This window comes from Chenopodium album, chromosome 22 (genome assembly GCF_948465745.1).
Source record: "Chenopodium album chromosome 22, dcCheAlbu1.1, whole genome shotgun sequence".
Taxonomy (NCBI): domain Eukaryota; kingdom Viridiplantae; phylum Streptophyta; class Magnoliopsida; order Caryophyllales; family Amaranthaceae; genus Chenopodium; species Chenopodium album.
Window position 1 is genome coordinate 33,911,513 of NC_137855.1, and position 10,974 is coordinate 33,922,486.

General features: G+C 36.1%; 1 protein-coding gene and 2 pseudogenes across 2 annotated transcripts; 2 read left to right on the plus strand and 1 right to left on the minus strand.

Annotated features, from left to right (window-relative positions):
- The first annotated feature begins 385 nt into the window (after positions 1-385).
- On the plus strand, positions 386-1,110 carry LOC145605279 (short-chain dehydrogenase/reductase 1 pseudogene; annotated as a pseudogene).
- On the minus strand, positions 1,030-5,570 carry LOC145605278 (uncharacterized). Of its 2 annotated transcripts, none has more exons than XM_081661326.1 (4): positions 5,213-5,570; positions 4,756-4,923; positions 1,556-3,068; positions 1,030-1,357 (listed from the first exon to the last, which is right to left on the minus strand). In XM_081661326.1, exon 3 carries the CDS (start codon positions 2,972-2,974, stop codon positions 1,592-1,594), a length of 1,383 nt encoding a protein of 460 aa, XP_081517452.1. In that variant the 5' UTR covers positions 2,975-3,068; positions 4,756-4,923; positions 5,213-5,570; the 3' UTR covers positions 1,030-1,357; positions 1,556-1,591. The 2 variants fall into 2 exon arrangements, with proteins under 2 accessions (XP_081517452.1, XP_081517451.1); XM_081661325.1 differs by having other exon boundaries at positions 5,049-5,570.
- On the plus strand, positions 5,302-10,870 carry LOC145604234 (phytosulfokine receptor 2 pseudogene; annotated as a pseudogene).
- Positions 10,871-10,974: the final 104 nt, after the last annotated feature.

Here is a 10,974-nt window from a genome sequence, read left to right on the forward strand (position 1 = left end):
CTTGTTATTTATGAGTTATTCATAAGTACAATTAAAGTTAGGAAAAATTGATTCCAATAATCCCACCTTTAACCGGTTCGCCATTAATAATCCCACCTTTAGATTATTATTTAATAATCCCACCTTTATAGGGGATCTTCTCGTCAGTCGTGTGATGTAAGGAACTGTTGTGAATTTGATCCAACTCTAGGTGTACCATGTAAAATGAAAGATGTTAACATTGGTACATGTCACATTACCAGCAGAATTTCTCTTAGCATTAAAAATAATTAATTAATAAATTAATTAATCAATTATTATTATTTTTTTAAATGACTGCAGTAAATTTTTTGATAACCAAAGCAATGTGATAATTTAGCCAGGAGCAAAGTTCATTTTTTTTAAGATGATGACACAGACATATGAAGTCGCAAAAGATTGCTTGGAAACTAACTACTATGGAGTAAAGAGAACCACTAAAGCGTTGCTTCCTCTTCTCGAGTTATCGGATTCAACAAGGATCAGTAATGTTTCCTATTCTATGGGGATGTTTAAGATATAAATTTCATTTTTTGCATATATACATCATCTGCTGAGAAAAATAGTCATCGATTAACTCGTACTTTTCTTTTCTCCCCAGAATATACCAAATGAGAGATTCAAAAGAGTGTCTTAGGTGATGCTGATAACCTTACAGAAGAACAAGTGGATGAGAATTTGAAAGAGTTGCAGAGACTTTAAGGACGGTTCATTCAAAGAGAAGGGCTGGCCTTCTACCATGGCAGCTTATAGAGTGTCAAACTGTCAAAGGCAACTTTGAATGCATATACAAGAATATTGGCTAAGAAATACCCGTCAGTTATCATCAACTGCGTTTGCCTGACTTTGTTAAGACAAATCAACGGAAACTTGGGACATTTAACAGTTGAAGAAGGGGGTGCAAGTCCAGTGAGATTAGCATTGCTGCCCCATGATTCACCTTCTGGTCTTTTCTTTGTAAGAAATGAAGTTTCTTCATACGAATAAAATGAATTACATATTCAAACCCATTACAGATGATTGTCATCACTACTACAAAAATCAATGTAAACCATAACAAATGTAAATATTTTACATTACATATCTACAAGTTTTCCATTCATGCTTGTCTGACGACAGCTTTTGGCATGCTGTCTTGTAACTTTCTGATCTCTTTTTGTACATTTTGTCTGACTGCAAACATTAACAGTCTATAACTCACTTACACAGGTAATTTATCAAAAAACTAATATGAACACTCTTATTTCTGTTCTGGAAGTATAAAGGGATGTTATAAAACCTTATAACTCACTAGTGTTGCTTTGCATGTCCCTTGCCATGTTTCCTTACCGAGTTCGCACTGAGAGCATGTGGACAAAAATTTTAAGTCAAATACAAGAATATGATTCTAGCTGAAGTATAGAAAGAGAGATACACTGAAAAGAGAATTGTCTGCTGAATATCAGCAATTTAGAACTATAAGCATCAGCTAGAAGTAAAATCTACTCCATACTAGCTTTCTGCAAAAGAGTATGAATTTGTACTTTGATTACATTACCTTAAAAAAGAGATGAGTGAGTCATGGGCATTTTCGTCACTTGGAGACCAATAAGACCTCAGGCTTACTAGATTTCGGTGTGTTAGCATTTGAAGAAGTGGCTAAAGCAGCAGCCTTAGCAGTAGCTCGAGCACGATTGTCAAGCTGAACAAGGCTTCGTGTAGCCAGGATAGCCTGTGGAGCTAGGTCATGAGAAGCCCTTGCATAGAGACGCCTCACTGCCACAGAAGCAGCGTCCTTAACCTCCTGGTTATTCAGAGGAGCAGGAGCCAGCAGACAGTGACCCAGTATCCTTAGCAACGGCTGCAATAGCTCCCAGGGCAGCAAAATTCTAACCCCTTCTTGTTCCTGCCCGTGTCCCTGTCCCCCAGAAGAAGAAGAATTTGACATCTGGGAGTGATTGGTATTGTTGCCATTGATATCCAACCTAGAAATAACCTCTGAAAGGATAATTTCACTTCCTGCTGTTCCATTTTGGTGAAGTTGAGGGTGTTGAGCAATGATACCTCCAATAGTACTAGACCTACTAGTGGTGCTTGTAGTGGAGGAAACAACAAGGTCCTCACTGACAGAGACAGCATCGTCATCGTCATCCAGTCGATTAGCAGTTGTAGTAGGAGTATTGCAATGGAAGTCAAGTGAATGAGCACAGGGACAATCACTGCCAGCCCACGAAGCAGCAAAACGGCAAAGATCTATCTTAGACCAAAGAGGCATTTGGGAGATGTGTTTGAAAAAGCAATGGAAGGCTACCCCGACAATGGTAGCACGCTTGGTGGACTGGATCCCTATTTGGGGCTCTAGAGGTGGTGAGATAACCCCAACTCCAATTTCAACTCCAATTCCAGACACACCAGAAGGAGAAGGAGAAGAAGAAGGGGATGATCTGGAAAAATTATTTTTATTAACAGGAGAGTGAGGTTGAGGAGATGGGGTGTGATAGAGGGAAGGATGGTGAGCAAGGTAAGCAGGGGAAGGGATGGAAACAAGGAGGGGTTTGCCAGCGCGAGCCTTAACCTCAGAAGAGTAGAGAGCCAAGAGAACGGCTTCAAAGCCTGCAAGTGAAGGGGAGCCGAGCGCGAAAGGTGAGGTGGTGGAGAAGGTGTGAATGCGAGATAGATAGAGTCCAGCAATGAGAGGCACCAAGGAAATCACCACAAGGCGGAAGTCTGATTCAGAGTCATCAGAAGACTGGAGGAAGGTGTCATAGAGCCATTGACAGAGAGGATCATCACCAGATCCAGAGAGAGCAGACGACACAGCAGAGTAGGTTTCATAGGAGTCCAGAAGGGAGCGAGCAGGTTGATCAGAGTCAACCAGGGAAGAGAGAGAATCACTGGATGAAAAAGGAGGGAGGAGAGAGAGAAGGGTTTGGATTCGGGAGCGAGCTTTGGACACTGACTCCCACCATGATTCCATTTGATCCTGTTGCTGCTACTAGTATTTATGATGTTGCTGCTGCTGCTGCTGCTGTTGATGTAGATTGAAATGGAAAATCTAAATCAGCCACTAACTGCAAAATAACAGCAACAGAAAGGGAAAAAAAAATTATCGAATGAATCACAAGGTTGAGGTAGCAATCAAAATAACAAGAGACGAACAAGAAAAGATCATATAGTGTCTCTTAATTACACCCTATAGTCTCTATCTGTCTATTAAGCACTAAGCACTTGACAAGCAAGGTTAGATATCATCACACTCAATTAACAAACTCCCTCTAAAACTAAAAGAACATGGAAAAGAAAGTAAATTCAGATTCTTCAAATACGAATCAGTAAGTTGCCGATTACGAGGTGAAAGTGTGATATCAAGATTTTTAACAGAAAATTCTATACAACCATAAAATCTGCAACTCTAGAGGGGTAAAAAGTAGAAATTGAGGGGGCATTTGGTTAGTGTATTTTTTGGATTGGAAACGGATGCAATTAAACCGATACCATTACCGTGTGTTTGGTTTGAAGGCATGGTAACAATTACCATTATCTAAGGGTAATGGTTACCCCTTATTTGTTACCTCTAAAAAACTTGTGGTAACAAATTCCATAACCTTCCTCTTAACAATACCCTTTTCATGATTAAACAAACAAATGAAAAGGTAATAACTATATGATTCCTTTCCTCCCTTTTATTTGTTTCCTTTACACACATTTCCATTTTCCGAACCAAACGCCCCTGAGAGGTCAACAAAACCTCCAAGATTCAAAGAAAGTTTTCGATAAAAAATGATGTATTACAGTAATCACCTTCCTCACTCTCGGTCCCTCTCCCTAGTCCCTACCCATGTAACATCCCTCATGGTGCATATATTTTTTTAGACATAGAAGCTTAAATTAACCCTTGGTGCTATAAACCCAACAAAAAGGAAAACATCGACTAAACTGCTAGTTGCATCCTGAAATCCCCACCCAATAACAACACCACAGTACCAGCTAAGTGCTTTCAGTGTAGATCATGTGATAGTGATGACTAAGGACCTGTTCTAATTGGCTGAACTGAACTTAACTTAACTTATTAGAGCTGAGTTAAAGTGAACTGAATATTTTATGAGAGAAGGAAATTAAGAACTAAACTAAACTTATTGGAATTGAACTGAAAATAATCTGAAGAGAATAGGCCCTAAGTCAGCGTAGTTATCTCTTAACTTATGTTCTCATCCTCTTTCTTTTGTGTTAAGGAGCTTAGCACAGTGTCAATCCTTCTCAAAGGACCATCTAATGACGGAGTTTACGAGTGGGCAAGGTCCCTTCCTCATCCACCTAGAGTCTACCACACCACCAAACAAATTGATTGGCATCATCGCCTACGACATCAATCCATTTCTGTTTCGAATAAATTACTTTCTAGTTTAGAAACTTCTCATGTTCATTCATGATTCTCATTGTAATTTGATTAAAGGGTTGACAATGTATACTTGACAATAAACACTAAAAGAGGTCAAACATTAAAGGGTTGTGCAATACAGTAGAAACCAAATCTGATTCAACAATTAACAAATAAGGCTCAAAAAATCACATAATTTAGGAAAATGTGATTCAATTATCAAATTTCTAGCAACATAATCGCAACTTTCATAATCTTAGTATTTAGTTGAGATTTTGGAACCCTAAACTTACTGCATTGACGATTTAATTAAGTCAAAGCTGAACCCCAGATTGTGAAATTGATATTATGATTACAAAAAGAAACAACAACAAACTTACCTAAGAAGCAGCTGAGAACAAATGGTTTGAAATGGAGAACGTCAACTGCGATGTTCAGTGTGCTTCAATGGAGATTTGCAAGACACAGAGAGAGATGGGGAGCAAGAGGAGGAAGCACTATGTTTATTTTTTCTACCGAGCAATTCAATGGGTTGGAGCTTTGTAATGCTATAAAATGAAGGAAATTTTGTCAAAAACTACTAATTAAAGTGTTTGTTTTGAAAACAACTACCTATTAAAACTTTTTTTTAAAAGAACTACCATAAAGTTATAAAAAGTTTAAGTAGCACTACCACTTTAATAACAAAATATTTTGTGTGAGACCGGACTCACGTGAGTCCAGTTTATCACCTTCAAACACACCAACTCCATTTTCTCTCTCCTTCATTTTTACAATCCTTCATCCATCACCATCTTTTTTTCACATTTTCTCTCTCCTCCTTATTCTGATCCTTACCTCATCGTACACAATACTTCTTCAATTGACTCACGTCGAGGCTTGCGTTTACGATGGATCGCAGTTTAGGATAGCGGTGTTCCTCGACGATGGCTACCACCGCTGCCCCTGATGAAGAGGAGGAGACGAACACCGCTCTCAATCTAAAGAGTTACCAGCGAGAAAGTTGGAGTTGTTGGAACTAGCGTGGTGGCATCTGAGCTTCTACATGGAGTATAATGTAGAGGATTACAAAGAAGAGAGAGAATATTGGGAGGAGCTTTGAGGAAGATGACGACAATTTTGGGGTTTCTTTTTGGTGGGTTTGTAGGAGAGAGAGTGAGAGTGAAAGTGAGGTTGGGAGCGAGAATCACATGAGAAGAGATGAATATTGAATGCCCAGTAGCGGACCCTCTCTTGCCTGACAATTAGTACGTAATAACTGACTAATATTATCTAATATCTGACCAATTTTGTCTAATACCTTACCAATATTATCTAATTTGTGATACTATTATCTAATACCTGATCAATATTATCTAATTTCTGACACTTATTATCTAATTTCTGATACTTATTATCTAATATCTGACCAACTTTATTTAAATTCTGATACTTATTATTTAATATCTGACCAATATTATCTAATTTCTGACCCTTATTATCTAATTTCTGATACTTATTATTTAATATCTGACCATTATTATAAATTTCTAACAATTAATTTTATTTTTTTTTGTATGATTGGACTCACGTGAGTCCGTTCTACACAATACTTTTCTCTTTACTAATTCCAACTAGAATATTCGACATGTAGGTTCTACTTTTTACCTTTACCTCATAAAATCATCATCTAAATTGACTAAATTACCCTTCATAAAGGTAAAAAGTGAGACCTAAATACCGGAGATTTTAGCCAAAATTGTTAAAGTGGTAGTGCTAATTAAACTTTTTACATCTTTGTGGTAGTTCTTTTAAAGAAAAATTTTAATAGGTAGTTCTTTTCAAAACACGTGCTTTAATTGGTAGTTATTGACAAAATTTCCTAAAATGAAAAAATAAATCTCCTTTACATGATTATTGTAAAAGGGTAATAATAAGACTCGAACAACTCTATTTTATCCTTCTCGTTTTTATTTTTCGATCTATTATGATTTATGATGCATGCTTTCATATTATGAGATTTTACTTTGTTTGGTGACAAAATAGGAGAATTAACGGCATTGATTGATCTAGGGCTTTTAAATCATATTTCTATAATTCTTCTCTAAAGTTTTTTGTTTTTTCTCCATAGTTGCATATGCGATGGACATAAAAACTCAAAGAGTCACGTACCAATTTATCTGCCGAAAAGAAAGTAAAGGGTCAAGGTAATAATGATAGGTCTCGGTCCGACCCACCCCACTTAAATTTTAATGTGACCCGTCATTTCCATGACCTTCTAAGAATTGACCCGCCCTGCCCCAAACTCGACCCATTCAACAGGTTTATTGACAATTTGCAATACTTGTCATATTCGTTCGTTTTCAGTTTATCAAATCTTTTTGAACTTATACTTTAGTAAAGTGGTGTACATCCCGATCATACATAATGTACACATTTAATGTAGATTTTGTTATCTTCTAAAATAAGAAGTAGATACGATTACTTAATAGCTTTGACTTGTTACTACTAATACATGTGCTCATTTCATTTCCAAACAAGCAAATGTTCCTAACGATGCCTTGAATTGTTATTCTTCGTAATTTTTTGTCCAGTGAGGAAATTTGACATCACGATATGGTAATTAGTTATCAACATTTGAAGCAAAACAAAACAAAACAAAACAAAACAAAACAAAACAAAAAAAAAAAAAAAAAAAAAAAACTTTTTAGTATAAGTTTATGCAAATATTAATTCTAAAATGGATAGAATGGACGTATGAGAAGATGACTATACTATTCACTTGTTATACTAACTCCGTTTTTTTTTTAATAGACACGTTTTAATTTCAGCTTTATTCATACACTTCCTTTTTACCGTGTTTTGTGTTTTGTACGTAATGAAAAATATTTTCATGTGAGATCTTGTTAACTTTCAAAATATTAACATTTCATAATATTTGGTTATTGATAATTAAAGATATTAATGATTGAATAAGTACATTAGCAAATGTGACTAAAGAAACGTGTCAACTAAAAAGAAACGCAGGAAGTAGTTGATAATTACCACATTTTGTTAACCCCTAGTCACTATCTTATACTCCCTCTGTCCTCATTGTTTTTGCCCCATTGCAATTTAATGTGTCAAACTTCAAAAACTTTGACAATAAATTCCCATTAATCAGTATAAGATAATATGGTCATGTATGAGTCTTGTTAGATTTGTATCGTTGTATATTTAATTAATATCAAGGTTTTTTTTTCATATGATTTTTATGTTTATAAAAATAGAGTTACTTTTATAGACGTGTTTTGAAGATCGTGAAAATTCTATAGGGACAGAAGGAGTACTATGACTACAAAATTTGAATTACATAAATATTTTTCTCATATGTAGCGTATATAATATGTAGAAAATATATATATTTCTATAATATATAATGATGGACTACGACAAAATATCATAAATCAAAAGTGATGATATGTACATCTTACATAACACTGTTTATATCATTTACAAGTATATGTTTTGAAATTTGACCTATAAAAGAAAAAAAAAATTTATCTCAAAATTCAATAACCACAAAACTTGTTTATACAAGAAACTGATAAAGTAATGCATATCGTGTGTGGGTTAGGGGCCTAAGATAATTTGAATTTGAACGCACACCTACCATCAAAGTGTTGGCTAACTTGATAAGTTTCTTACCTTTGGGGTTCAGATCTGTTTTGTTTTAGTATTTATAAAGCATTCATTAATAGCAAGTTAGCAACTTGCTTGGTTTTCAAATTCAAGTTGAATTTTACTAAACTAAGATAAGGAGATTAAAAAATAATGCAAGTTGTGGTTAGTTTGGGGTTTTCATTGGGCCACCTTCATGATGATTAAGGAGTAATCCTCATATGGGGAATTAACCTATTGTTTAAATAACATAGAGCTGTATTTAGACTGGGACCTTCTCATGATATTTTCATACTTAGAAGTCAAAGTCAAAATGTGCTATTTACCCAAAAAGTAGCTTTCTTCATGCCTTTATACTGTGTGAATAGCCCTTCTGTCTTATTTTTTTGATTGGGAAGTTCTTATCATATTGTATTCAATTATAACATTTTGCACATTTTGGCTCATCACATCTTATATTTCATTTTCCTTTAGAGTGGAATTGTGAGCTTTAGCCTTCGAGTTGTTTTGTTCAAGCATTATTTTGATTGAAATTAGTTGCTTCACATTGCATTCTTTCCCCTAGATTTCACCTCTTAGTGTCTAGTGTTCTTTAGATCTCATGTGTAATTCAGTGCATAAAATCTTGATCAGGTTGCTAAACAAGTGTGCATAGCTTTGATCTCTCTGATATTATATTGCAGATTCTTCTAATCTGCGATTAATAGTGGTGATGAGTTCTCTTACAGTTACTTTTCTGACATGGGTTTTCTTTGTTTGGTTGGCCTGTTCTGTTCCTAGATTTGAGGCGTGTGATCATAATGATTCTGTCGCACTGAAGCAACTATTCAGTAATTACACAAATGAGAAAATAATTCTAGCTTGGGCTGACACCCCTAATTGCTGTAAGTGGGATGGTGTAACCTGTAAAACTGACAATAATGCACCAGCTGCAGGTAGAGTGAGTAAGTTGATTTTGCGGAACAAGGGTCTTAGAGGAGTAATATCGCACTCCATTGGTCTGCTGGACGAGCTGGAGGTTCTTGATCTTTCTGGAAATCACCTAGAAGGGGAATTGCCTATCGAGTTTTCCTATTTGCAGCATCTGGTTTTTCTCGATATTAGTCAGAACAAGCTCTCAGGATCACCTCTGGTGGCCTTTTCTGGTTTGAGAAATATACAATCACTAAACATTTCCAGCAATCTTTTCAATGGACCAGCTCTTGATTTTGGGATTCTCTTCGATAACATGGTTGTGTTTAATGTTAGCAATAATTTGTTTACCGAACAAATTAATCCCCATATTTGCAGTTCAAGCAAAATCAGGGTAATTGACATATCAATGAATTATTTTACTGGTATGCTTGACAGCTTGGAGAACTGCACATCGCTTCAGCAGTTGCATGCTGATTACAACTTACTAAATGGTGTTCTTCCGAGCTTTATCTATACCATAGCTTCATTGGAACAGCTCTCAATTTCTGCTAATGATTTCTCTGGCAAGTTAAGTGAGGCAGTTGGTCAGCTCTCTAACCTTAGAGCCTTAATGATTTCAAGCAACCGTTTTTCAGGCCCTTTTCCTGATGTTCTGCATAACCTTACAAAACTGGAGCAATTAGGTGCACATTCAAATTCTTTCACTGGGTTATTGCCTGCAAGGTTGTCTCAATGCTCCATGCTTCAGGTTCTTGATCTGCGAAACAATTCTTTCGAAGGCAATATTAAACTTGATTTCACTAGACTAACAAATCTCAATGAGCTTCATCTTGCTTCAAATAATCTCAATGGTACCATACCAACATCACTTTCTAGCTGTAATAAGCTGAAAATATTAGACCTTGCTAGGAACATGTTAAATGGTGAATTACCTCGTGGTTTCAGAAATCTTTCATCTCTTTCAATCCTCTCTTTGTCAAACATCAATTCGGTGAACTTGTCAGGAGCTTTAAACACCCTGAAACCATGCAAAAATCTTTCGGTTCTAATTCTTTCAAGGAACTTTCATGGTGAAGAAATTCCCATAAATTTCTCTGGATTTGATAACTTGAAGGTTTTGGCACTTGGAAATTCAGCTCTGCATGGTGAGATTCCTACTTGGTTGCTGAATTGTGGGAAGTTAGAAGTGCTTGATTTGTCATGGAACCGCTTAAGTGGCAGCTTGCCTGTATGGATTGGAAAGATGGAGCATTTGTTTTACTTGGATTTATCAAATAATTCCCTCTCAGGCGAAATTCCGAGAACCTTGATGCAGCTAAAAAGTTTGATCTCTTCAAGCTACCTCCCATCCAATCCGTTTCTATTCAATAGTACTCCATTATACGTAAAAAGGGACCATAGTCCTAGCTGGTTGCAATACAATAAAATTTCCGGTTTTCCACCATCCATACATTTGAGCAACAACAGTTTTAATGGGACTATACCATCAGAAATCGGAAGGTTAAAGCAACTCCATGTGTTAGATTTGAGCAGGAATGACATCACAGGAAATATCCCTGATACACTATCAGATTTGCAGAACCTTGAAGTATTGGATTTGTCCTTTAATAATTTGCATGGATATATACCTTCATCACTTAAAAGTCTCACATTTCTTTCGAAATTTAGTGTGGCACATAATCATTTACAGGGGGAAATTCCTGTAGGTGTGCAGTTTCAAAGCTTTCCGAACTCAAGTTTTGAGGACAATTCAGGTCTATGTGGATCTACTCAAGCTCCTCCTTGCACCATTGCGGACAATGTAAGTGGTGGTCAAGATGTTTCTTCTGGATCGAACAATAAACTTTGTCTAAGCTGCATCTTGTGGATGTTAAGGACAGTAGGTATTTACACCTGCTTGCTTTTACATAGCACTTAGCAGTTGCTTTATGTATTACTCTAATTGAGAGTTGTGACATCTAGAAGCTCTTATAGACAGAGCATAGTACTATTTATATGAAATTGTTGCAGTGTATTGAGTAATGTTTTGATTTTGAAGCTTTTAA